The following is a 19834-nucleotide window of genomic DNA, read 5'->3' on the forward strand; positions in this document are numbered from 1 at the left end:
TATACCCATTTCCTAGAGTTTAGGGGTTCCTTCAAGAAGGGAGATTAGCAAGAGCCAGAGAGAAACAGCCAGGTGAGCCTGGGACTCGGAGGCATAGTCCACAGGGCAGGCTCTCCAAGGCCTTTCTGTGGCACTCTGGGGTCTCAGGGAGCTCTGTGAGGAGGGTGGGCTGCAGCAGCCTGGGTTCTGCCTTTAGGGAGAGCCCAGGAGAGTCTACACTCCCTTAGCATCTGCTTCCCACTGCACTGTAACTGCTTCTGTGGCCGCCAGGGAGCTCGGCCCCTCTGTCGCCGTTTCATTCAACACCCTTGTGTTTGTCTCTTTTCTCTTTATTTGATGACTGAGTCTGACATACGATAGCTGTGTAAGTCTGAGCTGCTTTTGCATTATCTATCTATCTATCTATACATATATTTTTAAATCGAAGCACCACACTCAGACTGGTATGTGCATGGACCTGATAAGGCAGGGACGGCACTAGCCTGACACAACACCCACTGGTTTCCCCTGCACTGATGCTTAAAGGGACCATCCCAGGAACTTGGCACAAACTAATACATTCCACTTTGGGGAAAGTTTGGGTGAAACTCACCCAAGGGGATACCCGATGGTCAAAGAAGGCTTGAGGAAGGAACCAGGAAGTTGCTTGGACCTGGCCGCGCCTCTGTGGGAAGCCCTGGCTGGCCGGGGCTTTCCTGGTGTTCCTTGGTCCCTGATGCTGTGATTCGCTGAGCACTGGGGGCTCCAGTTCCTGGGGTGAGGGACGGGTGCCTTTTCCATTCAAGCCACCTATAGAGCAGAGAAACATGTTCATGTCTGTTTCTGTTTTGGAAAGGTGAGCTACATGTATTCTGCCCTCCCTGAAAAGCCACCAAACTCCCAGGTCAAGAGCCTTTGCGGTGCCTCAAGGGGGATAACTCTGAACTCTTAAGAAGGCGATGGGTACCTTGAGTGGTCCCGGCTGAGGAACATGCCCGGTGTCCACTGGGTAAAATGCCCTGCTTCTCAATCGGAGGTTCCCTGCTCGGCCCCCTCGGGTAAGGGAGGGACAAGTGCTCCTCTGGGGCACCCTCTGTCGAGGCTGGCCAGATGCACATAGGGGATTGGCCCCTCCTGTGGAGCTCTGCTTTGGCAAGTGGGCAGCCCTGCCAGGCAGCTGGGAGCCTTCTTGGCTAAGCACTGCAGGAGACCCCAATCCTGATCATTGACGCAAGGCTGCAGGAGACCCCCTCCCTCTAGGGCCCCACCCTGCCCGCCAAGGCCAGTCAACATGCTGGCTTTAGAAATGGCCTGCCCAGGCCCAGGATTGTGTGTCCAGGGCTCTGATCATTCTCTCCTGCCCTGGTGAAGGGAGGGCCCTGGAGTGGAACGGGGTTTTCTCTGATTTGCTGCATGTGAGATGATTTGCAATGACGAGTTTTTCTTTTGGAAGGTTTTCTGGTGGCCGATTGCTGCTTAGATCGTGAAGCGGTAATTTTTTATTTTATTTTTAACCTCTTTTTTTTAACCCTTTTTCTTTGGGGTGGCAGGGGGCATGGGTGGGGGTGTTTGGGGCATAGCTGGGCTGTACTCATGGGGGTAAGTTTCTGAAGGTCAGAGAAAGCTCTTTCCTCTTTGCAGAATAACTTCATCAACCTCAGCTTCTTGCGGCTTTTCCGGGCAGCCCGACTCATCAAGTTACTTCGTCAGGGTTACACCATTCGAATTCTCCTGTGGACCTTCGTTCAGTCCTTCAAGGTGAGTGAGGGGCAGTTGCCAGGCCAAGCAATGAAGAGTCAGTGTGATGGAGTAGATAGAGAGCTGGATTTGGAGTCAGGAAGACTGGCATTCAAAACCCAACTCTGCCACTCAAACTAGCTGTGTGACCTTGGGTAAGTCCTTTAACCTCTCTCCTCATCTATAAAATGAAGATAATAGGACCTCTACCTCATCAGAGTGTTTATGAAGCTTAAATATGATAATGTACACCAAAAGCTTTGAATCCTTTAAAGTGTTGTACAAATGTAGACTATTATTGTTAGTTATTATTAGAGAGGTAGAAGAAAGCAGGGATTATTACCCTTAAACTAGTCATGGAAGGATCTTGTTCTTGCTCTGGGACCAAGCAGAACTGGATTACAAAGGGCACCACCATCCAGGGCCAGGTAGGGAGCAAGCAGTAGCTGTTGGTTCTGCTTTGTGTCTGCCCCACACAAGTCAGCATCACCTCTGTCCCCCCCACTGGGACTATATTGTCTTATTACTGGCCTGTGGCCTTTTATTCTGTCTCTCTCTCTCTGTCTCTCTCTCTCCCCTCCCCCCCTCCTTCCTCTCTTCACACATGAGAATGTGGGAAACATTTCCTGGGACAGAACCACACTGAAGCCTTATAAGGGTCTGACTAGGTGTCAAGGAATCAGGAGTATACTGGAAAAGGTTTAACAACTAGCTCCCCCCCCCCCACAAACATCCCCTCCCCTCCTCCATGTGGTTCATAGGACACATTTTAAAATTTAATCTGTATTATTAACATTTTATCCATCACTCTCTTAAATCTAGATAGTCAACAAAACTAAACAATCAAGTTCTGCTTTGTAGAATCAGATGATTTCTGAAGTATAAATGTTTTGAAATGAACCGAAAATTTAACCATTGCCTGAAGATCCGATTTGAGTTGACTCCAGCACACCCCTGCCTCCATTCCTAGCTTTGCCCTTGATTCACTGTGTGACCTTGGATAAATCACTTAATTGGACTCAGCCTCCACTTCCTGATCACTCAAATGAGAGAGACTCAGGCAAGCCATGGCCAGAAGAGCTGAGTTCAAGTCTTAGTTCCCTTATAGACTGAGTCACTTCATGGATCATGGGACCCTTTAAGAGCTAGAGAAGCCTAAGAGCCTTATAGGATTTATCTACTTCATTTTACAAAGGAGGAAGCAGGCCCAGAGAAATCCAGTGACTTGTCCAAGGTCACACAGGGAATTAGCATCATTGGAATTTGAGTACAGGTCCTCTGACTTAAAAGTCAAGTGGTCTATCCACTATACCACATTGACTCCATGTTCTAATCTGAGAAATGGCATTACCTACCTTAGGGTTATTGTGGGGAAAGTGCTTTTTAAATGGTAAAGCATATAGAAATGTAATTTTATTATCATGATCAGAATGTAATATATTAAAGCATCTCCTGTAAACATCAAATGAAATAACAACACATGGGAGGGAAAAGCTTTGACAAGTCAAAGACTGAGTTATATGTTGGATTATATAGGATAGATTGATAACATTATTGTCATTGTTACTGATGGCTGCCCTCTTGCCTTGCAAATTGTGAAGTGTAACACAGACATGGTATCCTTTCTCTCTTCTCTGCTCTGCCTTTCTTAACAATGGCTTCTCTTTGGGCCTCATTCACCTCCTGCTTCTACCCAGGAGCCCTAACTCTTCCTGGCAACAGACAACACATACTGATTTCAAAGCCCTCTCCAGGCTGGTCATTGAAATGTCAGCTCAGGGATGGTGCCCTGGCTTCCTACTGGGACTTGATCCTGAGAATCACAGGCAAACATGAGCATGCTGAGATGTTACATGCTCGTGATGGATGCAATATCGTCTCATGTAAACATTTGTCAGGCACCTGCTAAGGGCAAATGTTGGGCTAGGGTGGGGATGGTACAAAGGTGAGAAACAGGTCTAGAAAGCCACCCCACCTTCTATTTAGCTATTTTAAAGTATTTTATTTTCTTTAAATGTCCTCAGTTTCTGCTTTTTTTTCCCCTGCTGCCATCTCCTCTATTTTTTGACCTCTCATTCTCCATATTGCCTTATAGTGCTATCCTCCAGAGGTACTGCAGCCTCTCCTGGGCAAGCTGCTCGGTCTCTGTGACTATAACCCTGGTAACATTTGATCTTCAGGCATCCCAGCCCCCAAATTGGGTGGGCCCTCATAGATATCTCTTTCTCCTACTTCACCTTCCCCAAAGTACCTCTCTGTTCTTACTAGGCCTCTCTATCAAGTTCCCTCATAACCCAGAGGTATAGTATAAACACTACAAAAACATAGATGATTATTGCCCTTCTTATTTGGTTATTGCTGTTGGTTTGTTTCTGCAAAAAACCACATTTGTCTGATCAGAGCCCTTCCAGGGCAATCTCAGAAATAGGACGACATCCTGCTGGCCATCAGACCAGAGCTAGGGTTCACTTTCTCTCCCTCTGTTCCCTATCTGTGTAGAGATATGTATTTCAATAAGCTGTCATCTATTACGCACCCAAGTGCCAGGTTTTATTCTGGGTGTAAAAGATACAAAGACAGAAACAAAGTAAGCTTACATTACATCGTCAAAGAAAGCATTTACGTAAACATACATGTCAAATATAAAGATAGATTCAAGAAGAGATCTTTGTTACAGTTTTTATCATACTTTTTAATGGTCATGATCTTTTCCCTAAAAGCCCTTTCATTTTCATGTTCACTGTGCCTGAGGGATAGTACAGTCTGAGGGTCCAGGACACGGATCTCTTGCGTTTCTCAGCCCTTCCCCCTTCTCCTCTACCACCCTGGCCTCTCTCCAATCCCATTTTTAGCCTATTTTTCCTGCAGAGCTCTTTGAAGGGCACATACAAGAGGCTATGTGGGAAACTAGTGAAAGTCATTTAGTTAGGTGTTTAAAGAACCTTTTTAAAGTACAGTTTTGCATAAAAATTCTATTTTAAAAATAGAATCACCATGGAATTAGGGGACTGTGGATCACAGAAAGAAAAAGCAGTCAACAATGTAAACAGACATTTTTGTAGCCAGAAAAGAACAAATGGGAGAGTTTCTCTGGGGTCTATGTTGAAACTGGTCTCATTTTAGACTTTTAAAGTAATCAACCAGAGGGAGAGTCCAATGAATCCTTTAGGTTTGCAGATGGTACCAAACCAACCTCTTCTAGGGAACGAAGTGCCAAGTGAGGGAGATGGACTGTAGAGAACCTTCAATGGCCAGAGAAGTGGCAGATGAGAGCCAGTGTATTGGAGAGGGTGGAGTAATCTAGGTTGTTTTCATGGGGTGGTGGGCTCTGGCTTCTTATTTAAACCTAGGGGCAGAGCCTGAGCACCTCTTAAGGATTGTTTCCTGAAGACATTCATTCAGTAAGTATTTAAGAGCCTAGTCTGTGTAAGGCACTGGTCCAGGTGCTGAGGACATGACAATCTTTGTCCTTAGAGGATTACATTCTTTTAGGAGGATATAGCATATTCATAGCTAAGTAAATACAAAAATATAAAATAATTTGAGGGGGGAAAAGATTAGCAACTGAGGCAAGTGCGGCAAATGTTGTTTTGTAGGAGGTAGCATTTGAACAATCTTGAATGAAGCGAGAGATTCTGAGAGGTAGGGGTGAGATGGCGATGTTTCCCAGGCCAGAGGGGCAGCCTAAGCAAGGACCCAGAGATGAGAAAGGGAGTGTCACATCTGGGAAAAATGCCACTAGGTCATTTTGGCTGAACATTGGCTCAGTGGGCAACAGTAACCAAAGGGCCAACAAAATGTTAGGCATCCTCAGAGAAGGGGACTAAGCAAAATCAGGTGATATTTTTATTCCCTGTGCACACTGTGATGCAGTCTGCCCCAGGAAAGCTGCACACCACAGTGGTGTGAGAAGCCTTTGCTCATGGGGAGAAGCCTGTGGTCTCCAGTTGGACTTGGAGTTCTTAGAATACAACAGAAGCCTGAGTCTCACCCAGAGAATCTGGGTCCCCTCAGTTTGCAGGTTTGATTCCTCAGATTGTTAACAGCATCTCCTTTGGTATCTCATTTCACAGGCTCTGCCATATGTCTGCTTACTGATTGCCATGCTGTTCTTCATCTATGCCATCATTGGCATGCAGGTGAGTGCCCGCACTGCCAGCTCCATCTGGGAGAATGACCAGGAACAGAGCTGAAGTGTGTAGACTTGGGGACATAGATGTGCTTGTGCAGGTGGGAGCCAGCACTGCTACTTCAAAACTGGGTGACTTTGGTCAGTCCTGGTACCTCTCTGACCCTTGGGGTCTTCACTTGTAAAAATAAAGGAGTTGGATTAGTTGTTTACTAAGATTCCTTCTGGGTACCTAGGTGGCACAGTGGATAGAGTGCTGGGCATGGAGTCAGGAAGACTCCTCTTCCTGAGTTCAAATATGACCTCAGATACTTGCTATCTGTGTGATCCTTAATTTAATACTTGCCTCAATTTCCTTATCTGTAAAAGGAGGGGGAGAAGGAAATGGCAAACCATTCTAGTATCCTTGCCAAGAAAACCCCAAATGGAGTCACAAAGAGATCCTTGCCAAGAAAACCCCAAATGGAGTCACAAAGAGTTGAATGTGACTGAAATGACTGAACATCAATAACACCAGAAGATTTCTCCTTGCTTTAATATACCATGATCCTTGATATATATACTTGCACCTACAGAGTCAGGAATGCATAGATTCACACAGAGACTCCAAAGGGTGTACATACTCATGGTCATGGTGTTTGGCCCTGTGGCTGTGGTCATAGTCTCAGGGGCCTTTTGGTCCAACCCCCTCATTTTGACGGATAAAGAAATAGACCCAGGAAATTGAAGTGACTTGCCCAAGGTCACACAGATAAATGTCACAAGTGGGCTTTGAAGCCATGTTCTCTGATGGTAGTCCACTGTACTGCAATAATTAAGAGACTTGGCAGTTAAACTATTTGTCTTTCAAAGGACAGAGACACAGGAAGGGACTGGAAGGAAGATCCTGCTGTATTCTTTGACTGCTCTGCTCTTCTTTTTCAGTGCTGGCTAGTAAGACACTGACCAGAATTGGAACTTGGTTTTTAACACCTGTATACATATGGTTATGTTCGTGGCCTCGTGCCAGGAACATGGGCAATGCTGTTCTGCTATGGATTCATTTTCCTTTGCTAAGTTTTCTCTAGGTGAGCCGCTGCGGGCCCAGGGGCCGAGCTCAGAGTTTCTGTTATGTCTCGCTTTCCTTTTCCAGGTGTTTGGAAACATTGCTCTTGATGATGAAACTAATATCAATCGGCACAACAACTTCCAGACATTCCTACAAGCTTTGATGTTGCTGTTCAGGTATGGGCAATCTTTAGGTCTACCATTTATGGGCACAGAAACCTCAAGAGTGCCTCCTGAAGCCCCCTCAGGACTGAGCAGATGGGCCTCCAAGCCTCCCCAACAAAGTACTGGGCCATCTAGGGTAAAGTCCAACAGGTGCCCTTGCCCCCTAACTCCCCAGCCCCCCAGCACCCTTTGCTGGGGATGGTGTGGTAGGAACTTTTCATGTCCGCATCTATAATAGGTGAGGCCTGATTCAGGAGGATCCAGGGCTTAAGTTTAGAATGAAATGAGATACTCACGGGATACCTGAGGGTCAACAAAATCAAGTTTATTTAGCAGTCATAGGGGAAGGCTATTCAGAGCATGGAAATGATATTTAGTGAGGATGCAACATTGGCTTAGCCAAGGTCAGCTTCCTTGTTACGATGCTGGTCATGTTGCTGGTTTGCCAGTCAAAAATATGAGGGAATTGTGTCCTGGCTTTTGTACCCAGGATACTGAAATTCACATCAACACCCTTAGCCTCATTTTGGCACAGGTTTACGAATGCATTAATGGGTCCTAGTGGTGGTAGGGGTACTCTTCTATCAGTGGCACCACTAGGATGGTGGGAGTCTTTGATGAGGTGTAGCTGATAGACTTTGGAGTAAGGCGTTCTGAGACCTCTCCTTTATTTAAGATTGGACAGAAGGGGAATTGTCCCCTAAGCCAAATAAGTCTTAAGAATGGTCAATATCTTTTAAGGAAAAACTATCTTAACACGATGGTCTTGGATTCTGTTACTCCCGCCATGGCATTGTTCCCCCAAGCCTCCTGAATCTGACAGAATTCCCACCCTAATGCAAGTCTGAGAAGGACTTAATATTATTGTCTGTGGATCCAGTTTCCTAATTTTCCTTCAAAGTGGCACAGAAGCCTTGGGCAATAAAAGGCTAGTTTCCTTGCCTTGTGGCAAAACTTCAGGGTAATTACCCTAAAGAGATGTAGAAATGGGAAAGGATTACTCCTAGCTAGTTTTCCTTCTATCTTTAGGTCTTATACAATCCCTTAAAAAAGTGAATTAGTTTCCTGTTGATCACAGGGCATTGACTTTGGGGAAAACTCCTTAAACTGTTCATACCTTTTGACTGAGAGATATTGTTATTGGGTGTATAACTTAAGGTCAAAGATAGATGGGCAGATAGATAGATGAATAGGTAAGTGCCTATTATGTGCCAGGCAATGTGCATAAAATACAAACAAGCAAGATAATCTCCTACTCTCAAGGAACTTACATTCTTTTAAATAATAATAATATTTTATTGGTCCCAGTTAACATGTAAAGACAATTTTAACATTAATTTACAAAATTTTTTTGAGTTCCAAATTTTCTCCTTCCCTTCCTCACCTCCTCTCTCCTTAAGACATTGAACAATTTGATATGTTATGTATGTTCAATCATGTAAAACATGTTCCTATTAGTTAAGTTGTCAAAGACGGAACATCAGAAGAGAAAAAAACCCATGAAAACAATAAAGAAAATGAAAAACAGTCTGCTTTGATCTGCATTCAGACTACATCAGTTCTTTCTCTGGATATGGATAACATTTTTCATCCTGAGTCCTTTGGGATTTTGTTTTGGATCATTGTATTGCTGAGAATAAGGAATTTACATTTTAATGGGTTATGACAACACTTAGTAGGAAGGTAGAACCATGGGGATTAAAAATGCACTCATTGGTATGGCTTGGAAATGGTTAGGAAGTGACATGAAGGCCTGGTTCCAGACAAGATAAAGCAACAGCTCATCTATCAGAGCCAAGTGTTCTAGGGAGGAGTTCAAAATCCTAGTGGAAGTGGGAGAGGAGGCTGGCCAGAGTGCAGGTGGCATGGTTTGGAAATGGAGGTCAGAAAGTGCGATGGAAGCTGGATTCTGGGTGAGAGGAGGCAAAAATTTCCCTATCAGAGTCCAAGTTGGTTCTCGGGAACAGAGGCCAAGATGAGGATGATGCCAAAGATATGCCAAATATTTATAGCAGCACTTTTTGTGTTAGTAAAAAACTGGAATCAAAGTCACTGTGATACCCAGCATTGTATTTATCTCTCCTTTCCTGGGAGCTGCCTCATAGAATACTGAAGTAGAACTACTAGGGAGGTCCAAGAAGTAGTCTGGAGACAGGTAGGCAGTATGGTGAAGGAGCATCATACATGGCAACTTGCCCACTCAGTGAGGTAGAGACTAAGACCAAAGGATCTGGTTTTATTGCCTTCCTGACCTGATTAAGCATCATTGCTGCATCTGGAGATGGTGATGCTTTTCCTGTTCTTTGTCCCTTTGTGTGATCAGTCAAGGCAACTGTGCCTGCCCATTCATTTCTGGGTAGAGACTATTGGAGGCAATATGACCAAGTAGATAGATTGGGAATCAGGAAAACCTGAGTTCAAATCCCACCTCAGATACCTATAAGCAGTGTGACCCTGGTCAAGTCACTTAGTATCTCTGAGACTCTGTTTCTCATCTGTGTAAAAAAGGGACAATAAAGCAAGTAGTACTTAGCTTCACAGGATAATTGTGAGGTTCAAGGGAGATGATTTATAAAAAGTGCTTTAAAATAATGACTAGCAGATGAGCTCACACCCATCTGGGTCTGTCTCAGATTGCTGAGGTTATGTAGTATTTTGGCACTGATTTGGGAATGACTAGGGTTTCAGTATGACTGTCTGGTAGGACTACAGCACATGCAGCCATTGAAGCTGAGGGGATCCTGTCCCTTCTTCCTTTGATGTGTGCAGTTCTTGTGTCCTGCCTTGCTTTGAGAGCATTGATCCCTGGCTTAGGACAGAGCCTTTCTTATTTATTTCCCATAAAGAACAGAGTCTCATTCTGGCACAGATTTGCATGTGTATTAATGGATCCTGGTGGTAATAAGGATAATCTTATATTAGTGGCACCACTAGGATGGTAGCAGTCTTTGATGAGGCTTAGTTCATTGAATTGCTAATTAATTTATGGAATTACTAATTGAATAAGGAAATGAGACCACAAGGGGGTCCCTCTGGTTTGAGTGGTGGCAGACATACCAAGTTCTTTGGATATTCTCCAGGAAAGACCATAATGGCAGTGGGGAGTAATGCTTCAGTTACACTTTAATAAAGTACAGAGGGCACAGTGGCAAACAACACAGTAAGTACAGAAATAAATGGCATGATTGGGTGGTACGAAGGCAGGTGGCATAGGGACTGGGATGGAGTGGGGGAGGAAGACAAGCAGTATGGGGAAGAGAATGGTGAGGGGGAGGCACGGGGAGTCATGTAATTACAGATTTGGGGTTAGGAGCAGCATGGACCTTTAGAAGAGTACTCAGATGGCAGAAGGTTGGGGGTCTCATTTTTATAGGATTTTCATGGGGGACAGACTTATTCTTATCTGTGACACCTTGGGGCTAGTTCATTAACATCCGCATCATCTCAAAATTATCAGTAACCTCTAGTATTCTGCTGGTCTCACTATTGATGTCTGTAGTTTAACTGAGGCTTACAGATCATGGTCAGTTAGCAGAACCAAAGGACCTTGACAGCAAGGGCTGGCTGACTTGCCCTGATTTACCACATAGTCTCAGGATGTGACTTTAGTTCATTGTGAGATAGTTTACAAGTAACTTATGGTCTTTTGATTTGTGGGATGGTCTGTAAGGGACTTATAAGTTCTCTTTTTCAATCTTACTTCCTGCTTTTGTTACTTTAAACATGAAACCACAGATCAAGTCTCTATCACTATTCCTAAATATTAAAATGTTCTAACCTAGAGCTTTGAAATTTTTTGTTAATTGAATAATTTACATGTGTGCAATAGGCATAGAGAATCTTAGTAACTATCTAATCCAAAATTCTCTTCAGTCTCCCTTATTTGAATATTTTTTGAATTGAGTATATTTTCTTTTAACAAATTTTTGTTAGTTTTTATATTGACCTGAATTTCATCTATTGAATTTTTAGCTCTGTGAGTTGGGGACCATCTCTTGGCATCCTGATCTGTGTCTTGCTACTGGACCCAGATGGTTCCAGAGGAGAAAGTGAGGCTGATGACTTTGTGCAGCCCTCCCTCACTTGAATCCAATTCACTTGCCAGTTATGGCATCACCTACATGATGTCATGGTCCTCTCTGAGAATGAAGGGGAAACATAGCAACAACAACTGATCACTTACAAACTTATTATAATAGCTAGAAGGAGAGAATTAGAACAAGATATAATTTAAAACACTCATAGACTCCTGTGTGGAGTAGAGCATTCTGAGACCTCTCCTTTACTTAAGATTAGAGAGAAAGGGAATTGGAGTTATAAGTAAGGTTAGAACTCTCTGACCATAACAGAGACCAGCAATGGATTAGATTCCCAATCTCCCAGTCATTTTGAAGATTCAGTGCAGATAATGTTCCAACTCAGACATCAGAACCCTGACCTGCTAGAAATCTGACCTCTCTGTCTTGTAAGTCGATCATTAAGGAGGCCCCTGATGACCTTTAGAAATACCACAGGACTGATAGATCAGAAAACCATACACAAGAGGATAAAGAGAAGGGCCCTAGGAAATACATTAGCCTGCACTGGAGTCACAAAAGCATGATGATCATGTTGTATACAAAGTTAGGCCTTTTACTGTGGATGCCTGAACTTACAGCAGTTGTTGCCTTTAGCTGACTGAAGATTGTCTATATATAGAAGGGATAGGAGGTTAGGATGGAAGTTCTGCCATAAAAATGATCCTACCCCAGGCTCAGGGCATCTCCTTTACTCCCTTCTGGGGCAGTGTCAACCCTTACTACTATGATTCTAGACTCTTAAGGGAGAAGGTAGGACTAACTGGAGAGGAAATGAGAATTCTCATCTACTGCATATGCTACTGTGATTCCTTTTTGTTTTGTACTTTTAGTGGGGTGAAATCAAGGTTATCCTGTATTCAAGGCACTGTTAGCTTGAATACTTATGAAGAAGCTGAGATTCTACATCTGTAGATACCATGAGCTAAATTTTGAGATTCCTAGGGAAACCTAGTAGGGGCAAAACGAACCAAAAGAAGTAATTTGGGGGGCACCCCTGAATTGAGGGCCACCAGTTACATAAATATTCCAAGCTTCATTGTATATACAGTCTTTATTTCCCCTCCCAAGTTATATGCTCCTTGTTGTCAGAAATAGGTTCTTTCCAGGCTCCTTAAACCTTACTCTCCTCCCCAAACTTTGGTTTCCAAAGACACCAGCCCACTTTAAGTTACTCCCATCTGTGTGCCTTTACACCAGCTGTCCCCTACACCTGGAATGCCCTCCCTCCTCACCTCTACCCTTTAGTTTCTCTGACTTCATTCAAGACTCAACTAAAAACCTAATTGCTCCAGGAGGTCCCTCTCTGAATGCTTTGCTTCTACTCTGTATATCTTGATATATCTTTTATCTACCTATTTACATGTTGTCTCCCCATCAGGATGTAAGTTTCCTGAGGGCAGGAACTGTGGTTTTGCTTTTCTTTATAAACCCAGGCTTAGCACCATGCCTGGAACCTAGAGAACACTTCAAAAATGCTTGACTTGATTTGATCTGACTTGTATTTATCTCCTCACTGCGTCCAATACAGGGCCTCATTATATAATAGCTTCTCCATAAATATTTCTAGACTGAGTGGAGAGATGAAAAAACGAATAAAGGAAAGTGACTAGCAACTGATTTCCATTTCTATAACCATCAGAAGTAGAGAAAATGGGCTTTGACTGAAGCAGGAAAGATTTAGAGTAGATATAAACAAGTACTTTTAGATGGTTCAAGAGATTCAAGTTTTCCCAGGGCAGAACCTAATGTGGAATCTCTTTAAGCTAGAAGAGATGGCCTTCTGCCTTGATTGACTTTGGGGTTTTCTAGAGGCCATAGATGTAGGGAAGCAACTTCAAGGAAAATGTTGTGGGTGAAGGTGTTTCAATAGGAATGAATCTGCTTTTTCTTTTTTTAACTCTGAAATCCCATAACAACCTGGGCAGTGCCCCTTAGGAGCCTATAATCATGAAAGAAGTCCTGGCTCTCCCTGCAGAATTTCACCATGACTGTCCCCTTTTTGCAGGAGTGCCACAGGAGAAGCCTGGCATGAGATCATGTTGTCATGCCTCAGCAACCGTCCCTGTGACCCAGAGACCAGACTAAAAGATGAATGTGGGAGCGACTTTGCTTATTTTTACTTCGTCTCCTTCATCTTCCTCTGTTCTTTTCTGGTAAGTGTAGGTCACTACATGTCTTTCCCTTCCCTCTCCCCATCTCCCCTTTGACACCCTGAAGCACCCTTCTCTTCCATCTGATTCCCCAGACAAACTTTGTTTGTAATTCAGCCTCCTTCCACTCTCCATGCATCTCCTGCTGGTTTCTAATTAGGGTTCATGTCACATTACCAGGCAGTTCCATTTTAAAAGCCTTTATTACCCTGGTGATCAAACCCTTTAATCCCAGAAGCAATCATTTGGTAATTAACTCATTGTGAAGGGTTTTCTTTCTCTTGTGGAAAGAGCCACATGCTTTTAATTACCAATTGTCTGTCCAGCTACAGGGTGAACAGGGGTCCTTCACTCTTTGGGAGTGGACTGGGAGGGGCTTGAGAACACCCAGAGACTGTGTTGGTTTCTTTTGCCCTTCTGAGTCGTTTGTAACTTTTTTTTTAATAACTTGTCATTAGTGACACATGAATCTTTTTATACAAATTCTACAGGTCTTAAGAACTTGGGATCTTTAATTTTGGCAAGAGTTCATTTTAGCAGATTGCCTAAAACAATGCACATTCCCACAGGTCTTTCTTTGAGATCCCGAGTATAAATGCATCCAGAATTAAAAGATTCATTATAATTTGGGCAGAGTATGGATCTGTGGTTTTATCAGTGCATGGAATTCTCCTGATGCAGACAAATAATTCTTCTATAACTTATCTTACTGAATTTCCTAGGACCTTGAGAGGTTAAGTGACTTGCTGGTGGTCACACATCTACTGCGTGACAGAGGCTGGATTCTAATCTAGGTTTCTAACTTCAAAGCCAACTCTCTATCCATCACACCATGTTACCTTTCCAGCTGGTCATGTTAGGGACATTCTGTTTCAAAGACAAATACATGTCATTGTTCATCAAAGTGCATTTTGGTTCAGTCAAATAATTCCTTTGCATTATTTACTATCTTGAATAGTTGATCATACATACCACAGTCAGGTGCACATTTACAGAAGGGAGATGAATAGATCTAAGGTTAGTGAGGAGAGAGGGAACCCTGAGGACATTGATAAGGTAACTTAACTTCTTGGTCAGCTCAATGATAAATAGATTCTTAAACTTCAGAGCTATTTTGGAGCCACCAATGAGTGATTTTAATGTTTTGGGGGCTCTCTCCTGATAAACCTTTCACCAAATTGCATCTCATTGCCCATGCCCAGAAGGACCTTAGAGTTAGAGAAATCCCAAATCAATATCATGGTTGGCAGGCTTTCTCTTGTAGTAGGACCAAAGTTTTTCTATGTGACTGTGGTCTATCTTTATTGGACTTTATCTACATGGGATAAAAAAAATGAGTAGTGGAAGTGAATACTGAGAAAATTAAGCCACATCCCTGCCCAGCTTCCTTCTCCTCAGTCAGGAATTGTTTAGTTCATTTAGATTGGATTCTCCATTCATAACAGTCACTAACTAATGGCTCATCCCTCTATTTCATTTTGCCCAAATGTACACATCTACCTTGTGATTTAAACCCTGAGACAATCTCCATTTATTCATCTAGAAGCAAACCTTTTGCTTTTAAGGTTTTCTGTTAAAACATCTTTGGTTAAATATCACAGGCTACTTTTTACGTCTTCAAATCTGGCATTCAGCCCTATAATAACTAATTTGGGGGCATCTTTGTGGATTTGTGAATGACAGAAATGTCACCTGCCTTTCAGTGTTCTCAAGCTCACTAGTAAAAATTGCCCCTAGGTGTGGGCAGAATGTCCCACCATAACCCCTCTTCCTTCCCAGTTACCTACTATCGATTTCCTCCCCAGACCTTTGGTGATGGTTAAGAATGAGGAGCAGTGAGAGATCAGAGTTTAATGAGGGGAGGGCAAAGGAAGCAATGAGGTCTAGTCAAGTGAATGCTGGACTTGGTGTCAGAGAACCTAGGTTAGTAATGACTTTGGGCAAGCAATTCTCTGATACAGAGGCTCAGTTTCCTCATCTATAATCTGAGGGGTTTGAACTAGATGACCTCTAAGACTTCTTCCAGCTATGTTCCCATGACTAACAGAAAGAGTATGGAAATAGAAAATATGAAGTAGAATTGGAAGTAGATGTGTATGCACTTTTTAAGCCAGATCCTAGCCTCAAAGCCCAGGGCCAGGACTTACTCCAGGATTATATAGGAGTAACTGAAAACTGTTTCTAGTGCTGGTCTTGAACAGACCTTCAGGATAGTGGTCAGGAGAGTGTCTTATGGTAGTGACTAAGGAGCAGACTGGTTCACTGAGTATCTCTTGGTACACCAAAAGGGCTGAAGTAGAAGAGAGAGCTATAGAAGAAATAAAGTTTTAGTAGAGGTATAAGTAGGGAGTCTAGGGTAAATACAAGAATTACCATTTGGACACATCTCTTCCCATAGCTCTCTGAAAGGAGAGGTTTTATAGTTTGTGATAAAAAAAATAGTTGTTAAACTGAATTGGGTTTTGTGTTCATGTCACTCTTGTCTTTAATAACAACTCTTGTGCTTGCAGAAGTCAAACAGCAATGAGCTAATGGAATGCTGAGCATCTAGCCTTCTCTTTTCTAGCTACCAAATGCCTGAAGACCCCATGACCCACTTTTCCTATGTCATCTTTTCTTCTTTCCTGCAGATGCTGAATCTCTTTGTGGCTGTGATTATGGATAATTTTGAGTACCTGACTCGAGACTCTTCCATCCTAGGACCTCACCACCTGGACGAATTTATTCGAGTCTGGGCTGAATATGACCCAGCTGCATGGTACGTATATGTTTCGTATGTTCTCAGTGCTGTGGAGGTCTCTGGAGGAGACAGTCCCACAGCCCTTGCTCCCTTAATTCATGGTGCCCAGAAAAGGGGTTAAGCATGGCACTACCATGCTTAAAGGAAGGCTTCTCTTTCTCCAAGGGAATATGATTGAATACTAATTCCAAAAGATTTCTATTCTTGTCACTTGGGTGTGATCACTTAAACTCTGATGGTCATTTTGTCTTGTGTTGCAGAAAAAAATAGACAGGTTTGGGAAATTAATAGGCAGGTCCTATACCCTCTGCATCCCTTGAGGAATGCTCTAACGTTAATAGACTGTCTTGATGATGTTTCTGTATAATCTGCACTTACCTAGAGAAGGAGGTTTCTGTTGACAATGGAAATGTGTTCACAACCAAATCCCCAACATGGTGGTGGTAGAAGAATCTATTGAAAAATCATCCCAAGCCATGGGGTTCTGGGATCTTTTTGTTTCTCTGGGCACATACTTGCTAGGCTGCCTTGTCACCAAGCTCTGATGCCCTTGGGGGAATTATAAAGAGTTGACTTCTGAGTGCTTGGGACATGAAGAACACTCTCAGGTGAAGTGAGACTTTCAGCAATCAAAATTGCCTTCCTTTCTCTGGTTGGTCACTTCTCTATGGTAGATACCCCTGTCACTTTCATGAACTTCATTGATGGTAGGGAATCCAGATTATTTCAGAATGGTCTCCCTGAGAAAGCTTCATTTTTGACTTGAGAAGTTTCCCTTCAGTGATGCTGACTGTGAAACTATATCTGGTCTGGGAATGTATGGAGTTAAAGTAATGTGTAAAACTTTGTAGGAAATGCTCGGTCAGCCAATCATGTTCCTTTGAAGGCAGTCAGAAGGTACCTGCTAGCTTGAAGGGAATAGTTGAATATTGAGTATCCTATATTTTCAAGAGCCTTTTATGACTCATTTACAAGATGGGGGCATCCAAATAAACAATTACATACCCCAGTTACAACAGTTGGGGTCCCCATCATCAGGGAAGGCTAGAAAAATAATATGGAATCATTCATGCATCAAATATTTTGGAGTATCTACCTTGTGCAAAGCAGGGACTATGAGAATTAGGGTTTGGCTCAAAGCTTCTCTGTTGGGTGAAAGTTTCCCTTAGAGCCTCAGTGCACAAACCTGGTAAGAACTGAAGGGGAGAAGCATTCCCCTGGAGTAGGGGGCCAATGTTGCCATTGGCCCCTCCCTGAGTTCTCTCTCTCTTCCATCCCCTCCTGTCTCTGCTCCTTGCATGGCTGTACTCAGCATCAGTCCATTCCCTGAATGAGCCCAGCATTTTAAGAAAGAATCTGTTCTTCTACCTACAAGCAGAACTTCCTCCCAACGGAGAAAACTTTTCAGGGAAGAATGCCCTGAAATTCCTTTTAGGCAGGCATTGATCCCTGGGCACAGCTGGCCCAATCTCCTGTCTAAAAGAATTGAAAGATCTCACTTTTGTCACCCCAGTGACTGTCACATCTAAGTATTTACTATTGAGCAAGGAGATATCAACCACTTGCCCCAAATCTCAGCGTCCCAAGCTATCTGAGCAGCACCAGTTGTATCATATGGGCCCATGAGGCCTGCAGTTGTTCCTTTCTTCCTTTAGCTTTGCTTATCAATTTTTTACAATATTCTAAAAGGTTCAGTAGTTAAGCAGGGGGGCTGTTGTGACCAAACCAGTGGGAGTTTGGATCAGAAAAGCTTTGGAAGATTCAGGAAGGCTCTTTGGCCCCTGACATCAGTAGAGAAGATGGCTCTGAGGTGTTGGAGCTCGTAATTTTCCCAGGAAAGAAAACAAGATTTGCCTTGGAAATATCTAGCTCTGTTTTTCTCATGGTTTTTTACCTGTGTAATCTCCATTAGTGATGATAAAGAAGTAGCAATCCTAAATGAAAAGTTTTACAAAAGGACAGGATACTTATAGAAGGAGACTACTATGACAGATCCTCAAAGGAATGGCTGTGCCTCAGCTCAGCTGACTTAAGGGAGGAGCACTGTGGTTAGAAAACTTAGCATTAGATTGAAAGAAGCTCGATGACAAAGTGTCTTGTCTTCATGTTTGGATCGACTCTGTTAGCAACCAAGTCCATAGACCAAGGCTTAATAATCATTATAGCTGACATAAAGCATTTCATATTCATTATATCATTTAATCCTCACAAACCACTGTGGGATAAGTACTTCAAGTATTATTATCCCTATTTTGTAGATGGGAAAACAGAGGCTGGCAGTTGTTAAGTGACTTTTCTGTGGTCACAAAAAATATGAGAGGGTGGGATTTGAACCCAGATCTTCCTAACTTTAAGCTCAGCACTATTAGCCCTATTTCATGCTGCCTCTTTAGGCTCCCTTGGCATAGTGCTGTAGGGCAGTTTTGGGGACAGGGACTTTATTTTGCCCTGAAGTTCTTGAAATTATTTGGTCTGTTTCTCCAGGGGATACCTTGTTATGGGAAAACAGACACCCCACTATGATGATTTTCTGAAACTTGGATTGAAAGGCATATCAGAGAAAGGAAGGGAAGAAAATTTTGTGGCAGAAAGTCAGCCACAAAACAGCCAAGGTGAGGACACCCAGGAACTAAGCTACTGGCTAAAGCAACAACTATGGGAACTGAGCCTTCTTTCAGTCAATGCCAGGCAGCTCCCTTCTAAGAATTAAAGGTTCAGCCATTCATTTCAGCAGATATTTATTAAGAGCCTGATCAGACCAAGTAAACAGATCTGATGTGTGAGTCCAGAAAGACCAAGACTGACATTAGAGGTTACCAAATTCTCAGGAGAGGGGAGGCTGAACGGACTTGTTCCTCAAATCCCAGGTACTAGGACCTTCCTCTGAGGGAACAAGGAAGCTATTGTAGGACCAATAAGAAGAAAATGCTGCTGGATGTAAAAGACAGAGAGCTCATTTCCTCAAAAAGGTGTAGTACTAGTGAAAAGAATATGAAGCTTCAAGAAGGACTTACTTGGGTCATTTCTTTGATGATGGGTTCTAATGGGCTATTAAGGGAAATTGGGGATATCTGGGTTACCTCTAACATGGTGAACTTGTAAGGCTACTACAGTGATGTCTGATGGATAATGGCCAGACTGGGGAATAGAGGGAGGTCTCTAGCCCAAGGGAGAGCCAGAGTGCTCCCAACTTTCAGAACCATGGACATAGGCACCTTCCTTTCATGGATCTGATCTCTTGATTTTTCTTCCCGTGTTCTTTGGAGAAACTGAGAAATAAAAGTTTTTTTTTTCTTTTTTGGAACTTTCAAAGTAGTCTTAGGGGGAAATGCCCTTATATGGGTGGGAGGGAGGAAGGAAGGAGAGAAGAAGAGACTGCAGGAGCACAAGTCCAGCATGGGAGAAGTGAGAGATGAAGTCTTTCTAGAGCCAGAATGGTTTGATTCCTTTCTGTGCCTTTCCTCTTCCATCTACCAAACTGAGGTTTCATGGTGACAGTCATCCAGAGGGGAGAGGAAAAGAATTCTTCCCATGGGCCTCTGCCCTCTGTCTAACTCTTGGTCCTTAATACACGGTGCTGAAAATGCTTGTGGCTGGGGCCAAGCACGCCTTCAGCCTGGTTCTCCCTTCCCCACCCAGAATCCAGGCAAGGTGAGGTGTCTTTTCCCCACAAACCCCAGCAGCCTCTCAGTGGGGGAGCTGCCTTCCTGATCCCCCTCCCTTCCCAGCAGCCTCACAAGGTGCACACCTTCTCATGGGGGCGGGGGGAAGAGGGGAAGGGTGGGTCATCATGACTTTGTTGTTGTAA

At 43.3% G+C, this 19834-nt stretch overlaps 1 protein-coding gene across 3 annotated transcripts in view; it reads left to right on the forward strand.

Annotated features, from left to right (window-relative positions):
- Positions 1–19834, forward strand: part of CACNA1B (calcium voltage-gated channel subunit alpha1 B) — a 254918-nt gene that overhangs the window by 201411 nt on the left and 33673 nt on the right. For all 3 annotated transcript variants that reach the window (XM_072633213.1, XM_072633211.1, XM_072633212.1), the window contains 5 exons: positions 1621–1737; positions 5790–5855; positions 6978–7069; positions 13142–13289; positions 15917–16044. In XM_072633213.1, the coding sequence (XP_072489314.1) occupies positions 1621–1737; positions 5790–5855; positions 6978–7069; positions 13142–13289; positions 15917–16044 (551 nt within the window). The remainder of the gene's footprint in view (positions 1–1620; positions 1738–5789; positions 5856–6977; positions 7070–13141; positions 13290–15916; positions 16045–19834) is intronic.

The sequence above is a fragment of the Notamacropus eugenii genome, chromosome 1, assembly GCF_028372415.1.
Source record: "Notamacropus eugenii isolate mMacEug1 chromosome 1, mMacEug1.pri_v2, whole genome shotgun sequence".
NCBI lineage: Eukaryota > Metazoa > Chordata > Mammalia > Diprotodontia > Macropodidae > Notamacropus > Notamacropus eugenii.